This window comes from Schistocerca americana, chromosome 3 (genome assembly GCF_021461395.2).
Source record: "Schistocerca americana isolate TAMUIC-IGC-003095 chromosome 3, iqSchAmer2.1, whole genome shotgun sequence".
NCBI lineage: Eukaryota > Metazoa > Arthropoda > Insecta > Orthoptera > Acrididae > Schistocerca > Schistocerca americana.
The window spans coordinates 880430385-880455799 of NC_060121.1; the positions used below are offsets into that span (position 1 = coordinate 880430385).

The following is a 25415-nucleotide window of genomic DNA, read 5'->3' on the forward strand; positions in this document are numbered from 1 at the left end:
ACCACAACGACACAAGCCTCTTACAAACAACCCCACTAACATCAGATCACGGGACACAATGGGAGGCTGGCCGAGGCAGGAGGACTGCAGCCTTGGCTGCAGCATCAGCAGCCTCATTCCCAGGCACTCCTACATGGCCGGGAACCCTCAGAAAGCTGACAGGAGAGCCACCATCAGCAAAATAATGGAGGGACTGCTGGATCCGTTGCACCAAGGGATGGACCGGATATGGAGCTCCAAGGCTCTGAAGAGCACTGAGTGAATCAGAGCAGAGTACATACAATGAATGGCGGTGGCGGCGGGCTTACTGAACGGCCTGATGGAGAGCAAAAAGCTCGGCCGTAAAGCTGGAACATTGGTCGAGGAGCCGGTATTTAAAGGTGACGGACCCGACGACAAAGGCACAGCCGACACCATCGTCAGTTTTGGAGCCATCAGTGTAAATAAAGGTGTGACTGGCAAGTCGCGCACGAAGTTCGACAAACCGTGAGCAATACACTGCAGCCGGAGTACCCTCCTTCGGGAGCGAGCTGAGGTCGAGATAAATATGAACCGGAGCCAGGAGCCAAGGTGGAGTCGGGCTCTCACCCTCTCTGAAGATGGTAGGGAGGGCAAAATCCAATTGTCGAAGCAGGCGACGAAAGTGGACTCCAGGGGGCAGCAGGGCAGACACATACAACCCATACTGACGGTCAAGAGAATTGGCGAAGAAGGACTGATAAGAGGGGTGGTCGGGCATTGACAACAGCCGGCAGGCATACCGACAAAGCAGTAAGTCGCGCCGGTAGGTCGATGGTAATTCGGCAGCTTCAGCATAAAGACTCTCGACAGGACTAGTGTAGAAGGCTCCAGTCGCAAGACGGAACCCCCTATGGTGGATGGAGTTGCGACGGCGTAAGAGGGATGGCCAAGCAGACGAATAGACGGGGCTCCCATAATCCAGCTTCGATCGGACTATGGACCGATACAAGTGAAGCAGGACAGTGAGATCCGCTCCCCAAGATGAACCACTAAGAACTCTGAGGACATTAAGGGAACATGTACAACGGGCAGCCAAATAAGAGACGTGCGGAGACCAACAAAGTTTCCTGTCCAGTGTGAGCCCTAGAAACTTAGTTGTTTCCACGAATGGGAGAACAACAGGACCGAGATGTAAGGATGGCGGAAGGAACGCTTTATATCGCCAAAAGTTGATGCAAACCTTCTTCTCTTCAGAGAACCGGAAGCCATTTGCCACACTCCATGAGTATAGGCTGTCTAGACAACGCTGAAGGCAGCGCTCCAGGAGGCATGTTCTCTGGGCACTGCAGTAGATCGCGAAGTCATCGACAAAAAGAGAGCCTGTGACATTAGGTGGAATGCAATCCATAATAGGATTGATCGCTATGGCAAAAAGGGCTACGCTCAAGACGGAGCCCTGAGGCACTCCGTTCTCCTGGAGGAAGACGTCGGACAAGGCGGAACCCACACGTACCCTAAACTTTCGGTCTGTTAAAAAGGAATCAATAAAAAGGGGCAGGCGACCGCGTAGACCCCACCTGTGCATAGTGCGGAGGATACCTCCTCTCCAACAGGTATCATAAGCCTTCTCCAAATCGAAGAACACGGCTACCGTTTGGCGCTTTCGCAAAAAGTTGTTCATGATGAATGTCGACAAGGTCACAAGGTGGTCAACAGCGGAGCGGCGGCGACGAAAGCCGCATTTAACATTGGTAAGTAGCCGTCAAGATTCAAGAATCCAAACTAACCGAGCGTTAACCATGCGCTCCATCACCTTACAGACACAGCTTGTAAGAGAAATGGGGCGGTAACTAGAAGGAAGGTGTCTATCCTTCCCGGGTTTGGGTATAGGAACGACGACGGCGTCACGCCAACGCATGGGGAATTGACCTTCGATCCAGACGCGATTGTAGGTACGAAGAAGGAAGCTTTTGCCTGCCGGAGAAAGGTGTGCCAGCATCTGAACGTGAATGGCATCTGGCCCCGGGGCAGAGGACCGGGACAGTGCAAGTGCACGTTCGAGTTCCCGCATAGTAAAGGGGGCATTATAATTTTCCAGATTCAGCGAGTGGAAGGAAGGTCGCCGAGCCTCTTCTGCCTCTTTCCTGGGAAGGAAGGCAGGGTGGTAATGGGCGGAGCTTGAAACCTCCGGGAAAAAGCAGCCGAAGGCGTTGGAGACATCCACAGGATCAACAAGGACCTCAGTACCTGAAGTCAGGCCAGGTACCGAGGAGTGGGCCTTAATGCCCGACAGCCGGCGCAGGCCACCCCAGACGACAGAAGAGGGAGTAAAACTGTTAAAGGAGCTGGTGAAAGAGGCCCAACAAGCTTTTTTGCTGTCTTTGATGACTCTACGGCATTGCGCTCGGAGTCGTTTGTATCCAATACAATTCGCCAATGTAGGATGGCGGCGAAAGGTGCGTAAAGCACGTCGTCGAGCACGGATAGCGTCTCTACAAGCCTCATTCCACCAGGGGACGGAAACGCGACGTGAAGAAGAGGTAGTACGAGGAATGGAACGTTCGGCAGCATTGATGATAACAGCCGTGAGGTATTTGACCTGACTGTCACAACTGAGAAAATCGTGGTCCGGAAAGGTCGCCAGGGAAGAGTAAAGTCCCCAGTCAGCATTCAATATGTTCCAGCTCGAAGGACGTGGGGATGGGGTGTGGTGTAGGAGATGAACGACACAGGGGAAGTGGTTGCTCGAATAGGTGTCAGAAAGGACATACCACTCGAACCGACGGGCAAGAGTGGTAGAACAGATCGAGAGGTCCAAGTGGGGGTAGGTAAGAGTGGAGTCCGAGAGGAAAGTCGGGGCACCAGTATTGAGGCAGACAAGATTGAGATGGTTGAAGACGTCCACCAAGAGGGAGCCTCTCTGACAGGATGCAGGAGAGCCCCAAAGGGGATGATGGGCATTGAAGTCGCCAAACAATAAAAACGGCAGAGGAAGCTGAACAATCAGGTGCATCACGTCAGCCCGACTAACTGCAAATGACGATGGAGTGTAGATAGTACAAACAGAAAAAGTAAAGGCAGAAAGAGTAATACAGACAGCTACTGCTTGGAATGGGGTGGTCAATGGGATGAGATGGTAATAGACATCGTCCCGAACGAGCAACATGACCCCACCATGAGCTGGAATACCGTCCGCAGGGGTGAGGTCAGTCCGCTCCGAGGTATAGTGGGTAAAAGCAATACGATCAGTTGGGCGCAACTTGGTTTCCTGGAGACCAAGGACGAGCAGACAGTGCAGGCGGAGGAGCAGTTGTAATTCCTCCCGATTAGATCGGATACCTCTGATGTTCCAATGTAACAAAGCCATCGCTAGTCAGAAAAAAGGGGGGAACGAAACGGGTGAAGAGCTGGTCACCTCGATGGCCGCAGAGGGCGAGGTTTCGAGGGAACAACACGACAACCGGCGGGAGGCGGATCCTATTCCATCGAGTCGTCACCAGCTGCAGCCGCTTTCTCGGGTTGTGTAGGAGGGGCAGCATCATACGCCGACGAGAGGCCAGCTGAGCGCCTGGCAGCAGAGCGTCCCGGCGAAACTGAGGACGGCCGGGAGCAGCGACTCATGGATGGAGCGTCAGACGAATCGCGCCGGGGTGGAGAGGGGGATAAAGATTTCTTCTTGGAGGCCTTCTTGGAAGTCCGATGAGGCACGGGGATGGTGGGATGGACCCGAAGAAGGTCCTCATGCGCGGGGTCCGTTTTGGAACGCCGGACCTCGGAAGCCGGGGTCCGGAACGTTTCCCCGATGGACGCCTGAGAAGAGGATTGCTTCTCAGGTGGGGGAGGGGGAGGAGGAGGAAGGGTGGCCCCTGGGGCAGAGGGGACAGGGGCCGCGAGGGAGGAGGATTTGGAAGGGAGGGATTTGGGAGGCGGAGGCATAGACCCCGGATGGGGTGAGGAGGTGGAGGGGGGACAGGATAGGGGTGAGGATACTGTGGAAGGAGTGGACACGACTGAGGCAAACGAAGTTGTCAACATCACGGGATGGAGGCGGTCATACTTCATCCTGGCCTCAGAATAAGAGAGACGATCCAAAGTTTTTAATTCTTGAATCTTCTTCTCCTTCTGATACGCGGGGCAGTCTAAAGATCTAGGCGAGTGGATGCCAGGACAATTGACGCACCGAGGTGGTGGGGTGCATGTATGTTCCTCACGAAGAGGACGTCCACAATCGCCACAAAGGGGCTCAGCCTCACACCGTGACGACATGTGCCCAAAGCGCGAACACCGAAAGCAGCGCAAACACCGAAAGCAGCGCATAGGAGGCGGGACGTAAGGTCGCACGTCGCACCGGTAGCACATCACCTTTACCTTCTCCGGGAGAACGTCCCCCTCGAAGGCGAGGATAAAGGCTCCGGTGTCGATGCGATGGTCTTTGGGGCTGTGCTGAACTCGCTGGACGAAATGCATGCCTCGGCGCTCCAGGTTGGCCCTGAGCTCCTCATCAGATTGCAGCAGGAGGTCCCGATGAAAAATAACCCCCTGCGTCCTATTCAGTGCCAGATGCGGGACAATGGACACTGGGATGTCCCCTAGTCGGTCGCACGCCTGGAGTGCCGCCAACTGTGTGGCGGAGGCGGTCTTTATAAGAACGGACCCCGAACGCATTTTACTGAGAACCTCGATTTCCCCGAAGATGTCCTCGATGTGCTGGACAAAGAACATGGGCTTGGAGGTGGCGAACGTTCCCCCATCGGTCCGAGAACAGACTAAATAGCGGGGGAAGTACTTTGCCCCAAGCCGGCGGGCCTGTCCTTCCTCCCAGGGAGTGGCCAAGGGGGAAAGGGCAGGAGAACCAGAACCAGAGACAGTACCTTTCCTTTTAAAAGACTCGGCCGCAGAGCGACCTGATACATGTTGACCTTTCATCCGCAAAACGTCCGCCCCGATACCACCCACTCCAACCAGGGGCTCTCCCCACGGGCGCCACCCAGCCGCAGCAAGGGCCACCTGGCAGGATGACCGTTGCCGGGAGTCCTGATGCCCCAAGGAGACGGGCATCTACTCCTTGGCCGACGTGGGGAGGGTGCAGCTCAGGTATCGGCAGTACGATCTCTGTGTTGTCAGGGGGCTACAACCTAGAGGGTACATGACAACCCCACCACAACGGGCTGGCTACCGTGCTGGATTTTGGGTGCCATGGAAAGTCCATCACGATCGTAGGTGCAGATGGGGACGCACTATGGGCGGAACGTGTGCCACCCATCAGGCGTTTAGGCCCAATTGGAGGAATAGTGGGTGTGGTTACAACGCCGTTACAATGCTGAGTGCCAAGGTCTTAGTGCACTGAGGACCAGTGATACACCACGTAAGGCGTCTTTCCCCAAAAGGCTCGTACTTCTGTAGAATTTGGAAAGAAGGAGGTCAAACCCCAAGGGGGACCATCACATGGAAGGCCGAAACAGTTGAAACTCCTTTTAGTCACCTCTTACGACAGGCAGGAATACCTCGGGCCTATTCTTACCCCGGACCCGCAGGGACATGATCTGGCCTTGTAACACTAACCAAAACAGCCTTGCTGGGCTGGTACTGCAAACGGCTGAAAGCAAGGGGAAACTACAGCCATAATTTTCCCCGAGGGCATGCAGCTTTACTGTGTGATTAAATGATGATGGCGTCCTCTTGGGTAAAATATTCCGGAGGTAAAATAGTCCCCCATTCGGATCTCCGGCAGGGACAACTCAGGAGGACATTGTTATCACGAGAAAGAAAACTGGCATTCTACAGATCGGAGTGTGGAATGTCAGATCTCTTAATCGGGCAGGTAGGTTAGAAAATTTAAAATGGGAAATGGATAGGTTAAAGTTACATATAGTGAAAATTAGTGAAGTTCGGTGGCAGGAGGAACAAGACTTCTGGTCAAGTGAAACAGGGATATAAACACAAAATCAAATAGGGGTAGTGCAAGAGTAGGTTTAATCATGAATAGGAAAATAGGGATGTGGGTAAGCTACTCCAAACAGCATAGTGAATGCATTATTGAGGCCAAGATAGATACAAAGCCCACACCTACTACAGTAGTACAAGTTTATATGCCAACTAGCTCTGCAAATGAAGAAGAGATAGATGAAATGTATGATGAGATAAAAGAAATTATTCAGATAGTGAAGGGAGACGAAAATTTAATTGTCATGGGTGACTGGAACTCGATAGAAGGAAAAGGAAGAGAAGGAAATGTAGTAGGTGAATATGGAATGGGATTAAGGAATGAAAGAGGAAACAGCCTGGTGGAATTTTGCACAGAGCATAAGAATCATAAAAGAAGGTTGTATACATGGAAGAGGCCTGGAGATACTGAAAGGTCTCCGATAGATTATATAATGGTAAGACAGAGATTCAGGAATCACATTTTAAATTGTAAGACATTTCCAGGGCCAGATGTGGACTCTGACCACAATCTATTGGTTATGAACTGTTGATTAAAACTGAAGAAACTGCAAAAAGGTGGGAATTTAAGGAGATGGGACCTGGATAAACTGACTAAACCAGAGGTTGTACAGAGTTTCAGGGAGAGCATAAGGGAACAATTGACAGAAATGGGGGAAAGATATACAGTAGAAGAAGAATGAGTAGCTTTGAGAGATGAAATAGTGAAGGTAGCAGAGGATCAAGTAGGTAAAAAGGCGGGGGCTAATAGAAATCCTTGGGTAACAAAAGAGATATTGAATTTAATTAATGAAAGGAGAAAATATAAAAATGCAGTAAATGAAGCAGGCAAAAAGGAATACAAACGTCTCAAAAATGAGATCGACAGGGTAAGGAGTAAGATAGATACTGCCTACGGAAAAATGAAAGAGACCTTTGGAGAAAAGAGTACCACCTGCATGGTGGTACTCCATGTGAGCAAGAGCTCACATGGAAACCCAGTACTAAGCAAAGAAGAGAAAGCAGAAAGGTGGAAGGACTATATAGAGGGTCTATACAAGGGCGATGTTCCTGAGGACAATATTATAGAAATGGAAGAGTATGTAGTTGAAGATGAAATAGGAGATATGATATTGCGTGAAGAGTTTGACAGAGCACTGAAAGACCTAAGTCAAAACAAGACCCCAGGAGTAGACAACATTCCACTAGAACTACTGACAGCCTTGTGACAGCAAGGCTTAACAAAACTCTACAATCTAGTGAGCAAGATGTATGAGACAGGCAAAATATCCTCAGATTTCAAGAAGAATATAATAATTCCAATCCCAAAGAAAGCAGATGTTGACAGATGTGAAAATTACCGATCTATCAGTTTAATAAGCCACGGCTGCAAAATACTATCGTGAATTCTTTACAGACGAATGGAAAAACTGGTAAAAGCCGACCTCAGGGAAGATCAGTTTGGATTCCGTAGAAATACTGGAACCCGTGAGGCAGTACTGACTCTACAACTTATCTTAGAAGAAAGATTAAGGAAAGGCAAACCTATGTTTCTAGCATTTGTAGACTTGGAGAAAGCTTCTGACAATGTTGCCTGGAATACTCTCTTTCAAATTCTGAATGTGGCAGGGGTAAAATACAGGGAGCAAAAGGCTATTTACAATTTGTATAGAAACCAGATGGCAGTTATAAGAGTCAAGGGACATGAAAGGGAAGCAGTGGTTGGGAAGGGAGTGAGACAGGGTTGTAGCCTCTCCCCAATGTTATTCAATCTGTATATCGAGCAAGCAGTAAAGGAAACAAAAGAAAAGTTCGGAGTAGGTATTAAAATCCATGGAGAAGAAATAAAAACTTTGAGGTTCGCCGATGAAATTTTAATTCTGTCAGAGACAGCAAAGGACTTGGAAGATCAGTTGAATGGAATGGACAGTGTCTTGAAAGGAGGGTATAAGATGAATATCAACAAAAGCAAAACGAGGATAATGGAATGTAGTCGAATTAAATCGGGTGATGCTGAGGGAATTAGATTAGGAAATGAGACAACTTAAAGTAGTAAAAGAGTTTTGCTATTTGGGGAGCAAAATAACTGATGATGGTCGAAGTAGAGAGGATATAAAATGTAGACCGACAATGGCAAGGAAAGCGTTTCTGAAGAAGAGAAATTTGTTAACATCGAGTATAGATTTAAGTGTCAGGAAGTCATTTCTGAAAGTACTTGTATCACTACACTAATGAGAAGGTATTGAACAGAATTGGAGAGAAGAGAAATTTGTGGCACAACTTGACCAGAAGAAGAGATCGGTTGGTAGGGCATATTCTGAGGCATCAAAGGATCACCAATTTAGTATTGGAGGGCAGTGTGGAGGGTAAAAATCGTAGAGGGAGACCAAGGGATGAAAACACTTAACAGATTCAGAAGGATGTAGGTTGCAGTAGGTACTGGGAGATGAAGAAGCTTGCACAGGAGTGAGTAGCATGGAGAGCTGCATCAAACCAGTCTCTGTACTGAAGACCACAACAACAACATGGTCAGTTGTGAAGGAAATGTCTGGTCAGCAGCACAAGGTTGACGATATAAAGTCAGTTTGTTGTAAAAATATTTCTGTTACTGATAAGTCAGATATATGTACAGTATTTAACAATCACTTTCTGAGCATTGCTGGTGAATTAAATAAAAATCTAGTTTCTACATGGAATCATTTAACTCTCTTGGCAAATGCCTTTCTGAGATTTATGTCTGAAATACTCCTCTGTGATACAGACAAGGGGGATATAGAGTCAATAATTAAATCACTTAAGACTAAGGACTCTCATGGATACAATGGAGTGCCTAGCAGAATAATAAAGTACTATTCTGCACATGTTAGCCCCGTATTTAGCCATATTTGTAATTTTTCCTTTAGGAATGGTCAGTTTCCTGAATGATTAAAGTACTCAGTAGTAAAGCCACTTTATAAAAAGGGAGAACAGGATAATGCAGACAATTTTAAACCTATTTCTATGCCATCAGTGTTTGCTGAAGTGATTGATATAGCTGTGTATGTAAAGATAATTGATCATTTTATATCACACAATTTGCTATCAATGTACAGTTCGGCTTTAGAAGTCATTTAACAACTGAAAATGTTATATTCTCTTTTCTCTGCGATGTACTGGATGGGTTGAACAAAATTTTTCGAACACTAGGCATATTTTTTGAGTTAACAAAGGTGTTTGTTTGTGTTCATCACAAAATATTGCTCCAGAAGTTGGACCATTGTGGAATACGGGGAGATCACAACTGGTTCACCTCTTGCTTTAGCAACAGACAGCTAAAAGTCATTATTCACAGTGTTGAGAATGGCTGTGATGTGGGGTCTGAGTGGGGTACAGTTAAGTGGGGGGTGCCCCAGGGATCAGTGTTAGGGCTACTCCTGTTCCTTATTTATATAAATGATATGCCCTCTAGTATTACAGGAAACTCTAAAAATTTCTGTTTGCTGATGACATTAGCTTGGTAGTAAAGGATGTTGGGTGCAACATTGGCTCAGTTTCAAATAGTGCAAATCAAGATCTAAGTACATGGCTTGTATAAAATAAACTAACACTAAATCACAGTAAAACTCAGTTTTTACAGCTTCTAACACACAATTCAACAAAACGTGACATTTTAATTTCACAGAATGGGCATACGAATAGTGAAACTGGACAGTTCGAATTTCTAGGTGTTCAGATAGATACTACACTGTTGTGGAAAGACCATGTTCAGGATCTTGTTCAAAGACTTAATGCTGCCATTTTTACTATTTGAACAGTATCTGAACTAAGTGATCGTTCAACACGAAAATTAGTCTACTTTGTTTATTTTCATTTGCTCATGTCATATGGTATTATATTTTGGGATAACTCTTCCCATTCTAAAAGGATATTTTTGGCTCAGAAGTGGGCGGTTTGGGCAATAAGTGGTGTTAGTTCACAAACCTCTTGTCAACTTTTGTTCACGAGTCTGGGTATTTTGGCATTTGCCTCTCAATATATGTATTCCTTACTGTCATTTCTTGTTACCAATATTAGCTTATTCCCAAGAATAAACAGCTTTCACTCAGTTTATACTTGGCAGAAATCAAACCTGCATTTGGCTCAGACTTCCTTAATTCTTGTGCAGAAAGGTGTGCAGTGTACTGCTGCATCTATATTCAATATTCAATAAGTTACCACAAGAATTCAAAAATCTTAACAGTAATCCATGTGCCTTCAAATCGAAACTGACGAGTTTCCTCATGGGTCACTCCTATTCTGTTGAGGAGTTCCTTGAAAAATTAAGCTGATTCTTGTTGTATTGTTGACTGCATTTACTTCTGATGACTTTACTTTTTCAGGTTCATAAACATTTTATTTTTATCTGTTATCACTTTTACGTTGTAATTTCACATACTGACATGTTCCATGACCTTGGAGATTTGCACCTCAATTTGGTCCTACAGAACTTCATGTGTAAATAAATAAATAAGTAACAAGCAAGCATCTGCCATCTCCAGCAGTTTGAACCAGAATGCATTCCAGTCTGAGCTGCTGGAGATTGTGGTCATGTATGCATGATGTGTGCTTGCTTGTGTTAATGAATATGTGTGTGTGTGTGTGTGTGTGTGTGTGTGTGTGTGTGTGTACGAGCTTAGGCTGAAAGCTAAGTGTACCTGTCTGTAAACTCACCATGTAATCTTTACGGTAAGTAGCAATCTAACCTTTTCCTTATATTGTCAATATTCCAACTTGGGGTTTCTATTGTTTAATTGTCATAATTAACAAGTCAATTATACAAACATAACCAAATGGAGCATTGTTGTATTGCCTCATAACAACTCTTATGGCATATAGTTCTATTATATCAGACATTAAGTATGAAATTACATGCAACAATTAAAATTGTAATAGGCAAGATTTTTGTTTGTCAATTCATCGTTCTGATTAACTTAATTTCAGAATATGTGTTATAATCATATAAATAACTTCCAAAGGACACAATAATTAAACATTTCATGTATGAATTTCCAATAACCGTTGCTAACAAGTGTTGTAAAATTAGATGTTAAAAGAACATTAATCTACTAAAAGATTTTGTGGACGACAAGAGTGTTATCAAATTATTTGCACTATTAAAACTACACATTCTTAAGGAACAGATAGCTCTGCTATGAAATTGTACTTTTATGAAACTATGTAAGACTGTATGTTCAAACATTTATGAATGAATTGTAAAATGTTTTTATTATTTTTGACTTCAAACTGTGATTTTTCACATTTGATTAATATTTTATGAAGTTGTCAAGCAGAAGGGTCCGTTAACAATGTAACATTAGTTAAAATATGACTGAAAAAATTTACTTTTCATTATTTCTTAATTATTGTTCATACATAAAACCACTTGTTACCTTGTAGAAATTATATTATGTTATATGCACATAAATATTAGAAAATAATTTCAGTAGAACGTATATGTTTCAGTTAGCAAAGTAAGCAATTTAGGCACAGGCTACACTGAAACACTGTTAGCCTTCAGTTAGTCAGAAGTTACTCATAAGTCAGTCTGGACAGAGCCTTCAGTTATGTATGGATGCAAATATGTACTCTAAAAAAAAAAAAAAAAAAAAAAAGAGTATGTGACAAGAGAATTACTGGTTTATTTTGGAAAGAAAGACCTAGTTACATTATTAGTATTTGCTGAACTTAATACCCCAGCTGAAAGAAATGAAGACATATGATTTTCAGTGATGATTAGATTTCATACTCATTATTACTGCAGTTCTCACTTTTTTGAGACAGCACAATGAACTGCACAACATGCAAAATGATGCACTATGGTGACTTGTAATACTGAGTCACACTGCATTAATTTTACATAGTAGACAAGAGGTGGGAAGTTACATTTCCCAAACTGCTGTGATCATCTGTTCTTCAGTTGTGTTAGAAGGACTGATTCCGGTTACATTGAAAAGTCTGTGGTACCTCTATTCCTTCCAAAGCAACAATTGTTTATTCCAGATTTGTTCTGCACTTTTCTTTCTACCATGCCTTACAATTACAGGAACCAATTACAATTCCACATTAGTTGCAGCATTACAGAGATCTATCTGCATAAAATTACTAGTAGAAGACCCTGACAATCAGTTGAAAACTTCTTTATGATCACTTACGGCTAATCAAAAGGCGTTTTTTTAAGATTATATAGTTATTCATGGACTAAATAACTAAGTCACTGAAAGATTCTTGTATCTTACCTGAAAACCTATATGCTCCCAGTGCACCCCATAGCATGGGCAGCCCAAATTTGCACCAGTAAATCTGTAATACACGGTCTGGAGAATTCTTATATGTGTTGCATCTCTGACATCCAGTTTACCTGAAAAAAATAATGCTTACTATGTAACTGAATTTACAGTAACTTAAATCAAGGAGGAAATATGTCTATGTTTTTCTTTTGGACAGTGAACAATCAAAAAGGTATTTTTTTTTATCAATTGGCCTTTACATAAGGCATATATTACTTTGTTATGAACATCTATGAACTAACAAAATCAACATCAGACTGCTGCAGCAGAACAACTGCCTATCAGAAGTCACTTGTTGACATAGCAACTGTAATACACACAAATTGTCAAATTTACTCAAAGCAATAAAAGAATGAGTAAGTACAAATAATTAGAATTTTAAATTTAAATAATTTTCATAATCTTCATTATTAAATTGATATATGTGTAATGTACATTATGTTAGTAACCAAGAGACATTTATGGGCCATAACCACCAATAGCTGAAATGGGGATCAAGTTGTTACAAACTCTATTAACATTTGAAAGTAACCAATTAGCATTCTCATACAACAAAATATTATTTATATAGTAGGTGAGATGGGTATCTACTGGCTGCAAAATATGATATGAAAATCTACTACTCCAAATAAATTTAATAATAAAAAATATTTTTCAGGACCTCGTTATCCTCTCTACTTTCCAAAAAATGCAGAATCTGGAAAACCTTTCAGCTGTGAAGAATATCAGAATGCACTGAACAACACAATATTTTATACAATTGGGACCAGCAGTCCATACTATGACAAGAAAAAAATATGTAAGTGAATAAGTCATCATGGAATATAACACAGAATTTTACTTGGCACAGTATTCATTAAAGGTAACGATACAATGAAATGGAATAATCATAAGTGGCTAAATTTTATTCACACAATTAACCATTGGAGACACACAGTATCAGGCTTCTTGGCATGCCAAATGTATGTTTTGTGCACACATCATTTATATAACAGAAATTTTTGATAAAGTTCTATGTACAGAGACTGCAGGGTTTTTTTTTGTAGACAGAGAACTGTGCTGTGGATGGGATACAACAGAAAAATTCTGTGTCCCTCCATGCTTGCACAAGCTTCTTAGTAAATTAATGACATAGGTCAGGTTAGGCTCAAAAAATACTTTCTGCTATTGTTGCAGAAAACGGGCAATACAAAGGTACGTATATAAAGTTATAAGAAACAAGACAAAATAACTATAACATTGTCAAATTCAATAAATTGTAAGGTTGAAACAAAATCAGAATGCTAATCAATCTGGATGTAAATAATAGTCTGCAAAAGAGACACTGTGCAGTTGTCATATTGTGCTTAGTCCCTAAACAAGCTTTCATCAATTTCATGAGTAACTTATAAAACCTGAAAATATATAGGAACATAATTGGGGGTTGTACTCTAAGTTAAAAAAAGAAAACACCCTTAAATAGAACACTGTTTATTTGAACCAAGAAATAAACATACCAGTATCTGAGAACAGAATAAGAGGTAAACATGAGTGAAAAAGGCAGGCATGCCTCACACATAACCGCTATGTCTGGCTGTTCCAGCCAGACAGTTTTTTAGCCTGAGTTGCTGGAGATAGTGGTCATATGTGTGTGAGGTGTGCCTGCTTATGTGAATGTGCGCACATTTTTCTTTTTTTGAAAAAGGCTTTGGGCAAAAGCTTATTTGCAACAGTCTTTTTGTTGGGCCTGTCTACAACTCAACATGTCATCTGTATAGTGAGTAGCAATCTACCTTTCCATAGTATTGTTTAAGTTAGTGTTTAGTGTTTTAGGGTGCCAAATGGGGAGACTATCAGTGCCTTTGCATGAAATAAACAGAGAGGAGGGTGGTGGAAATCTATTAAAAACAAAAAACAAAAAAAAAGGACTCTAAATTTTAAAACTAAGCTGTATCAACAAACAAGAATTTAGAACATGAGTGACACTAAGAGTTTCATAAATGACCAGCCATTAAATGCACATAAAACACAGCAGAATACCTAGATAAAACCAAGTATAAGGTGTGTTCAAGAAGAAATGAGCCGGAGTATAATTACAGAAACCAGTGCCTGTATGTTAGAAGTACTTACCCTGCTTGTTGAGGCACTTATCCCTCTGTAACACAAGGTGGTGAATGGCTGTCTCATAAAATTCCCGGGGCTGCGATGTGAACCAGTTCTGCACATACAGCTGGACGTCGTCGTCCACACGAGTACAAGAAAGGTTATGCTGACATTCTCTTTTGACCAAGATGGCCCCCTTCTGATTCACTTCCTGCATCACGGGACAACAGTAAATGCCCGGCGTTACTCACAAACCTTGACCACCCTTCGCCAAGCGTTCAAATCAAAATGACTAGGAAATCTCACCCGTGGGGTCATTCTGCTCCACAACACTGCAAAGCCTCATATGGCCAGCACAGTCGCGGCACTCCTGCAGAAATTCAAATGGGAGTTTCTCGGCCACCCTCCATACAGTCCGGATCTCTCTCCCTGGGATTACGCCATTTTTGGTCCCCTTAAAAAGGCTCTGAGGGGCAAACGATTTACCTCAGATGACGACATCCAGCTGTACATGCGGAACTGGTTCACATTAGAGCGCTGGAAATTTTATGAGACAGCCATTCACCATCTTGTGTCACAGAGGGACAAGTGTCTCAATAGCCAAGGTCAATACTTCTAACATACAGGTACTGGTTTCTGTAATTATGACTCTGGCTCGTTTCTTTTTGAATGCCCCTTACACAAAATATCAGTAGAAGTACATTTAAAACAGTCCAGATTATTGTAACTGAGTAACTACTTGGAAATAATGGGTGACCAAGCTACTCTGCGACACACTAAAATCTTACACACAATATTTCAGGAAGGAGCCCTGACACAGAAAACCTTAAAATACAAAAGTCACCTCATTGTCACTTAAAATATAGGGCTGATCCTTTGGGAGAAATAGATCTGCCATGAGGTCATCATATAAAACACATCCCATTAAAGTACACTGTATGGACATCTGTGTTCGACATCTCTGACATATTGATAGGTCCAAATGATTAATGGAAAATCTCATATGAGATGTGAAACAAATACTAACAAAGAGATAGAGGGGCTGGCCAGTACTTACCTCAGCTCAGTACAGCCGATAGATACACATAAAACAGAACCGAAAATTTACGTTCCTAGCTTTCGGAACAAATGTTCCTTCATCGGGGAGGAGAGAGGGGAAAGAAAGGGAAGAAGGGAAAGGAGATTCAGTTACTCACAACCCAGGTTATGAAGCAACAGGGAAAGGAAAATAGGGAGGGTAGCAAGGATGGAGGCATGGATGGCTTCCCTCTGACAACCATGCCTCCATCCTTGCTACCCTCCCTAGTTTCCTTTCCCTGTTGCTTCATAACCTGTGTTGTGAGATATTGATAGGTCCTTAATATGTAAGAGAGAGCCGTTTGTCAATTGGTGGTGTCCCTCTCTGAGCCTTGGAAGGACAGCTTCCTCAGCTCACAGTGATAGGAAGGACATAGGCTGTGGTTGCACTGAAGGTTTCATCGAATACAGCTCATTGTTTCTTACATCCAGCTACTGAGCCCCTCATCAACACATGGTCTTCTAGGTTAGGTATGTAGGGATTGCCTGCAAGGAGGCTGGACAGTGAGCAGGAAGCTGAAGGGAGCAAGCTTCCTCAGCAGCAGCAAGTTCATTTCCCCAGATACCGCATCCTCTGGTACCCAGCAGAAAATTATTTTCTTTTACTGCCTTTCCAAGAAAAGGAGAGTACCTTCAGCATCTCACATCACCATATTTAGTGGGTACATCTCACCAATAGCAAGGATATTTTGGGAAGATGGGGAATTACTTGCGATTATGTCATCTCATCTGGCATCAGGTGGCCTCAGGACAGCAAAAAATTCCACAAACTGAAAACTGCTCCATGAGCCCCATCCTAAGGACACAAATGAGGAACACAATAGAGCACCCCTGCCTAGACCCATTGGCATAAATACTAACAAAATCCAAATGACAATTTGAAACCTCATAAAATTTAGTTTTAAAAATGTAATCACCCTGTAACCACTCAGTTCAAAAATTAATCCAGCAGCTGCCGGGCAACAGGGATGGATGCTGGCAATTTTGGAACAGACAGAGCCCTGTATGTGAGGCATACCATGAGGAGATGGTGTTGGACAGTGCAGGCTGATCAGCCTCAGCAAACAAGCTAGACACTGGTCTTGTTGAGAGCCTAATATTCTGATGATGAGCCACTTCCAGCATTTTAAGGTATGAAGGCTGTGTTGATCCATAAATCTGGCATGCTTATTAAATCCATGTGGCAGGCACGTCAGTTTTTCATCAAAAGTAAGGCCCAGATATTTCATTTTCTCCCTAGAAGTGAGAATGGTACCCCAAGGTTTTAAAAGAGGTTAATTAAAAAGAGAGTGAGAGTGGTTAAAACCAACACAAATATTTTCTCCAAAAAAAACTTGAAACTTGTAGTGTTCACCCATTCCTCCAACCGGCTGATCATCAACTGTCATCGCTGAGTAGCTGTTACAATATTGGAGGACACACATACGATGGAGACATCACCCACGAGTAAGGAGTACTGCACAGGTCTGCTTACGATGACTGTAATATGACTGTACGAAAGTGGGGAGATGTCCACAGAAACTCACAGGGTCAGAACAAAATAATATGTTTCCAGGCAGTACTGTAGGCCTTTCGCCAAATCAACGAATGCACTGACAAGGTCTTTCTTATCGAAGAAAGCTTGTTAAATTCTGTTCCTAGCAGCTCAGGTTATTGTGTACTATGTGATACGTTCTGAAACTCGCACTGAGCTCACTTGGTGTGACCTTCGAGAATCCCCTAGTTGCCAGTTGACCACATGCTCCAGCATCCTTCCTGTGCAGCTAGTGAGACTGATAATAAGCTGAGGTGACAAAAGTCATGGGATAGCTCCTAATATCATCTCAGACTACATTTTACCCAACATAGTGCGGTAAATCTATGTGGTATGGACTCAACAAGTCATTGGAAGCCCCCTGCAGAAATATTGAACCATACTGCCTTTATAACCATCCATAATTGTGAAGTGTTTCCAGTACAGAATTTTGTGCATGAACTGACCTCTCGACTATCTAGCATAAATGTTCGATGGGATTATGTAGGGTGATCTGGGTGGCTAAATCATTTCCTCAAATTATACAAAATGTTCTTCAAACCAATCGTGAAAAATTGTGGCCCACCAACATGGCGCATTGTCATCCATAAAAATTCCATCATTGTTTGGGAATATGAAGTCCATGAATGGCTGAAAATGGTCTCCTAGTAACCGAACATAATCATCTCCAGTCAATGATCAGTTCACTTGGACCAGAGGATCCAGTCTTTTCCTTGTAAATACAGCCCACACCATTTATGGAGCCATCACCAGCTTGCACAGTGCAGTGTCTCCATTGGCTTTGTGGGGTCTGCACCATACTCGAACCGTACCATTATCAGATCTCATCAAATGATATCGGGACTCATCTGATCCGGCCATGGTTTTCCAGTCATCCAGGATCCAACCGATATAGTCACAAACCCAGGAGGGCCACTGCAGATGATGTGCTGTTAGCAAAGGCACATGCTTCAGTTGTCTGCTTCATAGTCCGTTAATGCCAGATTTCGCCACACTGTCCTAACGGGTATGTTTGTCGTAAGTCCCACATTGATTTCTGCAGTTATTTCATGCAGTGTTGCTTGTTTGTCAGCACTGACAACTCTACGCAAATACCACTGCTCCTGGTTGTTAAATTGAAGGTCATCAGCTAATGCGTAATCTGTGGTGAGAGGTACTGTCTGAAATTTGGTATTGCCACTGTGTATCTCAGAATATTGAACTCACTAATAATTCCCGAAATAGAATGTTCCGGGTATCTAGCTCCGACTACTATTCCACGTTCAAAGACTCAATTCCTGTTGCGCAGCAGTAATCATATTGGAAACTTTTTGACATGAATCACCTGACTACAAAAGACAGCAATGTGCATATTGCTATCCCATGACTTTTGTTACCTCAGCATACTGTAACTACTGTGTTTAGCACGATCCTCCCCTGGTTTTAAAATTGACATTAAGTAGCTTCTTTACACAAAATGGGAAACATTCCAGTCTGTCAAATGTTATTAAAAATCTGAAGGAGGACCTCCTTTGAATGCTGGTTAACCGCTTAAGCATTCTGTATGTTACCTGGCTGTGAGTGTGCACAGTATCACAAGCTACTGACAATGTAGAATACAACTCCCAGAGAGAGAAAGGCTAGTTGTATTCCTCCAAGTTGGTGACACAGAAATCCCAAGAACCTCTGTGTGTCATCTGATATTGATGGAATGTTGGTTCCTGGCTATTATTGGCCATAATGTTCTTATAAATTTCAACCATTGCCCAGCCAGTGTCTCTCAGTGTTGTTAAGAGGTATCCCTGCTTTTGTAAATCTGCTTTCGGCAGTCATGAGTGCCATCAGGAAATCCTCTTAATGGTTTCCCATACTTTACTTGCGGATGTGGATCTACTTGTGGAGTTCAAGAACTCTTGCCATGACGTCTTCTTACTGACTAGTCTCCCCACCTTTGCCTCCCCGACCCATATGGTGACAAGATTCTCATCCACAGGACACAGAATGAACCTTCACACAGCTAACTTCCTCTCCCTGATTGCAGAATGAAATTCATCATTACTCCAAGGGACAGTCTGCCTCCTACGTGTTCCTGATGATTTGGGGATGGATGTGTCAGTGGCTCAGTGAACCACAAGAGTAATATGATCTATTGTTCGAAAATAGTTAACTGGCTGTGAAGCATCCCTTTCAGACCAGCCATCACACCAGCTTCCCTTTGTCAACTGCTCCATTTGGCAGATGGATCCAGTTGACGTAATTGTCACTTACATGAAGGTCATAGTCCACCTCCTACTGCTCAGTGCCTGCAAGGGCAGGTGAGCAACAGGAGAGGTCAATGGCTATAGATGAACTTGTAGCAGTGACAAGATAACTAAAGTGACCCATACTCACCAGTACAATATTTTCAGTTTGCACGAGAACCTCAATTTCTGAACACTTGAGGCAAGAGATGTTGGGTCCTCACCGTACACTGTGTGCATTAAAATGTCCTATGAGGTGAAAGCGAAGGGGCAGTTCAGCAACAAGCAATCTGAGGTTCTCAAAGACAACAGGCTCATAGGGCAACATACATCAAGCACACCATGACATTAACATGGGCCTTTCTTGTGACACTCCGTGTTTGCGACTTCTTGTGCTTCCTTGGAGAAGAAACCTATCATTAAGGCAGACACTTTGATGTAAAATAAGAACAATGACTATTTTATTTTTATCCAATTTTGAGAACTTTTCAACTACCATGTACGTGTACTCTATGTGTAGTTTTTCTGTCCCAGATCATTTTTGTACAGGGGCACATCACAAATTTAGAAGAAAATTTCTCCTATGAAGGACTCCTTCCTGCAGAAAGATAAATACTAGGGCGATATCATAAGGTAAATGGAGAAACCTGAAATGCTTCTGACACATCTCATTTGAATAACACACGTCTCACTGCAAAGCAACAAATAGCAGTCAGTGATTGTTCAGTGACAGTTCTATTTGTCTGACAAGCCTAAACCTGTGTATTAGAGGAAAGTGTCTTATAATCCTCTGTAGTCATCTTCAATGTCGCTATTAAAAACAGCTGCCAAGGTTATTATGAGCAATTAGTAACTACCCCCAAATCAGCTATATGTTTAGTACAAAGGCTTGCACATTAAATTGGTACACCTCATGTACCAGATAATCATATCTAGTAGAGCTGCTTGTGAAGTGGAAACAATGTCTCACAGGTTGGTTACATTCCATTTTATCAGAAAGTTGAGTGCAGCTGTGTGTTCATGCGTCAGTTGTTGTTGAAAGCTCATTTTGTAGAGTTGTTACAGAAATGGTGTAGTTTGCATTAGAACAGTGAATTGATAATGTGGAGTGTTACATAAAGACAGGATCCATCAAGGAATGTAAAGAAATGTTTCAAGCAATGTATCCCTGTAGGAAACTCCCCACACCCAACAACACTCAAGATCTGTACAAGAAATGGAGGGCTGTTGGAACCGTTCAGAATGTGCACAGGAATAGGCTACCAACAGTGAAGACCCTTGAAACTACAGACAGAATTCACATGAACATTATGAGAAGTCCTCACAACAGGCTGATCTCTCTTGTACATATGAAATTAAAAGCATACCATCTGAATGAGGTGCAAGAGTTGAAATTTGAGGATCAGGAAAAAAAATAGAGAGAGAGTTCATTACTGTAACTGGCTGTTGACATCAACCGATACCGGTCACTTGGTTTCCTTGCTCTACTTCACGTCAGATGAGGCCTGCTTTCATTTGTCAGGTTATGTAAACTCCATGAACTGCAGATACTGGTTGCAGGACAGCCCACACAGTCTGCACAAAGAACCTTACCACTCAGAAAAGATAGGTGTTTGGTGTGCATTGTCCGGCATGTGCATTATTGGCCCAGTGTTTTTCCAATTACAGCTAAAACAGTGCCAGATATCTAGAGATCTTTGACTCTTTCTATGAAAAGGTAAGAAGCTGTATGCACTACTGCAACAAGATGAAGCAACATACAACCAAAGCATGCACCACATCACCAACGTGTTCCCTGAAGACAGACTTGTCAGAAGGGTGTCTGGCCCCCAGGGTCTCCGGACTTAATATCATGTGATTTTTATTTATGAGGCACAGAAATAAGCACAACAGACAACCTTAAATGGAACATTACTAGAGAAATTATCTCCACCATGTGTGCAGAATTACAGCATGTTGCTTGTACAGTCATCACATGAAGTCAGCGACACCTGGATGCCCTTTTCTACCACTTCTAGCATCTCTTACAAACAGGTAATACATGTTCCTTTAATGTTACTATTATCTTTTTTTTTACTTAGTTCACTGTTACTTGCATCTTGGGTATGAGGTGTACTAGTTTTATGTGGGACACCCTGTATAATTTTAAAAATGTGGAAGTTGCATAATGACAATCAACATACTTGATCATTAGACAATTTTTGTGTGTAATTTTCTGGGAACTATGAATTTTGTTCTTACACTAAATTATTTCCTTTGAACTGAACCAACAGCTGGCAACATCATATGGAAACAAAAGGGACTGACAAAAGATGACCTTCGCAAAGAAGAGCCAGAGTGTAAAGTGATACAGCCAGTTGTAACAAAAATAGAATGTAAATGGGTTCCTGTGGACACTAGCATCATATCACCAAGGTAAATCAATTTAATTACACAGATTCACTATACTGTAATACTACAATCAAAGGAGTAGTATAAACAGGATTCTCACACATATCTTTTTCATTTTCTAGCGACTGAATGCAATCAGAACTCATCTAAATAATACATCACATTTTTGAAAAATAATGATTTGGTACAACAGTTGCAAGTCACTTTATTCAAACTGCCAGTTTTGGCAAATAACAATCTGCAGGCATAAAGAACATCATTACCCCCCAGTGGATGTGCCTAGATATAATGTGCATCAACCACAAATAAAAATGTTCTGCACCGTTCCACTGTTGTTTCACAATTGTGAGCCCATACCTATTCGGTCATTATTCTTTAGCTAACACAGTGATAAATGGTGTTGTCATGCACCCAAGTGAGCAGCAGTAATATAAAACAGAGAACTAGGGGAGCAAAAAAGTTGTGATCCATGCAGGAAAGTGATCAAGAGTAGGCGCTAGCAGCACAATCCCAGGACGAGGCAGTTGTCTACAAGATAATTAGAAATCGAACAAGAGGCTGTCTGGGATCTGATGCAGCTGTGCTTTTTAATGCTTCAAGTGGTCCATTACTGTGGGATAACACTGTCTGTGGCAACATAGTGATATGATGAAGGGCCATTTCATTATTGTTTAATTAAACAGTGCTTTGGCTCGTATTATGTAAGTTTATTTTATTGCTGTTTAGTTAAACTAAGATTAAACTGTCATTCTGCTAATATATGTTGGTAATATAAAGACAGCATGCACACTCATGTTATGAAGAATGGCGCACCCACTCGAGGGTTAATTACAGATCACGTGTCCAAATATGATCATTTGTATCCAGATCAAAGTCATACATAAACTGCATCAAAATGAAAGAATGCAGGAAAGTACCCAATTTATACATTACGCACTTTGTTGTCAGGGCAGAATACAAGGCCAGACTGCAGTGGCATATGCTGTATTGCATAAATTGGGTACTTTCCCGCATTCTATAATTTTGATTCTGCAACATAGAGCTATTGCGCCAAATCATTTCATTGCCTCCTTAAAATAAATTACATTTGCTAATCATAATTCTTCAGGTCAACAATTTGTTGTCAAAAATTAATTTGTGGCTCTACAGAGGAAATGCACAGCATCATTACTTTTAGCAGTTGTGAGACAGAGCCTGTAACAAACTTTATAATTAACCAGTGAAAATGCATTATCTTTAATGATGTTGAGCAACTTTTCAAGCATACCAGTGGTGTTATTCCCATATGCCCCATTAGAGAATCTTTGGTTGCAGTGTTTGGAAGTAATAGGATGGTAAAATTTCTGAGTCTTGAGGAGTAATTGGTTTAGGAAATTGCTTGCAGTAAGCAGGGTGTTGAGGTTTAAACTCCACTTGGGCACAAATTTTCACTTGTCACGACAGATGTTTTTGGATGATAGTGGTAGAAGTCTTAATCCTAAAGATGATGAACAAAAGTCATGGCAGTTAATAGCCACTGCTTCGATACTGTATTTTCCTGAAGTTTCCCAGGAAGAAAGATGACCTTCAAATATCATATACATTTCTCTGCTGCAACAAAAATGGGCAACCAAGTTGCACTTTCACTGCGGGATGTGCCATAAACATCCCAAAGTTCCTCCTCGTCAGATTTACCATTCCTCCTCATCAGATTTACCACTCACTGTTTTGAAAAATGAAATGAATCAGTACTATTATCTTTTCCACAATCAACAGAGTGAGTGTTATGAATGAGAAACTCACTGTGAAGTACAAAGCAAAGCTTATGACAACCCAAAAGTTGTTTGACCACCACAATGATTTACTGGGACAGTGCCATTGGCAGCAGTATGCTTTGGTCTACCTCAGACATCTGAGCTTGCTTATCTGGCTTATGTACTTATAGGGGAACAGCAGAAGGAAGTTTCTTTACGTTTGAACTGTAGTCTATTTGTTACACAAAAATTCTTCCTACTTACTTCACAGGGGAAACTTATTTTCAGTGATGCCTTCTATTTTCATTGAATGAATGTGGGTTCTTGGTGAAACATTGCAAATTATTTAAACAAACACTGTTTTTTGCCTTGTTTCACAAATTTTATTATTGTTACTGCATAACCTAGGTTTCAGGTTATAAGCCCGTTTTCAAGTACATTACTGATTCCCAAAGGTGATAATGCAGAGATAAACATGATGATAAGGCAAATATAGTCATCTCAACTTCTTAATTTATTGATACTTGGCTTAATGTAAAATTACTTCAATGACCATTTTTTAACAAATTACATATGGAGTAACACAATTCAGCATTTACACTAACCTGGCTAAACATACCTGGGAATAAAGTTATGCATCCGCCAAGAACTTTTTTATCTAGTGATGGACTGAGATCAAAGTTTTACTTCTGTCCTGGAGTTGTGATATTGTCTAAAAGAGGCGAATAATTGAATTGGGTTTTTGCTCATTTAATAATAGGTGTGGGGATGTACACATTTTTATTTTTTTTAATTTCTAAAATTTCTAGCTGGCCGAGTTTAGCCTGCTTTTCCTCTGTGTGTAAGAAAGGGCTTCAAATGGCTCTGAGCACTATGGGACTTAACTTCTGAGGTCATCAGTCCCCTAGAACTTAGAGCTACTTAAACCCAACTAACTTAAGGACATCACAAACATCCACGCCCGAGGCAGGATTCAAACCTGCGACCGTAGCAGTCGCGGGGTTCCAGACTGTAGCGCCTAGAACCGCTCGGCCACTCCGGCCGGCCCTCTGTGTGTAAGACTTGTACATCTATTATATATTTGTGGTTATTGTTAATGGTGCAGATTACCTTCTACAGGGAAAACATCAAACAGGATAAATAAGGTTTTGGGGGCAAAGGGTTTCTCTCTGTTTTTCTATGTCGCTCACACAAAAGGTAGTTGCTTGTTCAATGCAAAAGACAAACAACGGAGTCAGCAAATAAAGTGGGGTTTATAAAATCACATGTGGCAGGAGTTAGTCTTGCTAAATTGGAAAGATGGAGAGGTCAATCAGCACCAGGCTTCAAGAACATCATAGAAGCTGGAGATTGAAGAAGTCTGATTCAGCCTTTCCAGAACATTGCCTTAACAATACCCACAAATACATAATAGATGTACAAGTCTTACAGACATGCGAAAAGAGGGCTAAACTCAACCAGCTAGAAATTTTAGAAATTAAAAAACAAATGTGTACATCCCCACACTTATCATTAAAAGAGCAAACCCAATCCAATTATTCACCTCTTTTAAACAGTATCACAACTCCAGGACAGAAGTAAAACTTTGACCTCAATCCATCAGTAGATAAAAAGTTCTTGGTGGATGCATAACTTTATTCCCAGGTATGTTTAGTCAGGTTGGAGTAGTTGCTGAATTGTGTTATTCCATATGTAATATGTTAAAAAAATGGTCATTGATGTAATTTTACAATAAGCCATGGATCGATAAATTCAGAAGCTGAGATGACTATCTTTGTCTTATCATCATGTTTATCTGTGCATTATCACCTTTGGGAATCAGTAATGTACTTGAAAATGGGCTTATAACCTGAAACCTAGGTTGTGCAGTCACAACAACAAAATTTGTGAAACAAGGCAAAAAACAGTGTTTGTTTAGTTAATGTCTTCTATTTATTGCTGAAATCACTGTCCTTAACTAGCACAACAAGAATTTCCAATTTCATGCAACAATGTTCTGCGATACAATAACCTGTGATTCTAAGATTATTCAGCAAAAAATAAAATTCAAATGGCTCTGAGCCCTAGGGGACTTAACATTTGAGGTCATCAGTCCCCTGGAACTTAGAGCTACTTAAACCTAACTAACCTAAGGACACCACACACATCCATGCCCGAGGCAGGATTCGAACCTGCGACCGTAGCAGTCGTG

General features: G+C 42.1%; 1 protein-coding gene across 1 annotated transcript in view; it reads right to left on the reverse strand.

The window, feature by feature from the left end:
* The window catches only part of LOC124607442 (ELMO domain-containing protein 3-like), a 111718-nt gene that overhangs the window by 43436 nt on the left and 42867 nt on the right, over nt 1-25415 (reverse strand). Inside the window, exon 4 of the mRNA XM_047139773.1 lies at nt 12138-12259. Coding sequence (XP_046995729.1) covers nt 12138-12259 — 122 coding nt within the window. The remainder of the gene's footprint in view (nt 1-12137; nt 12260-25415) is intronic.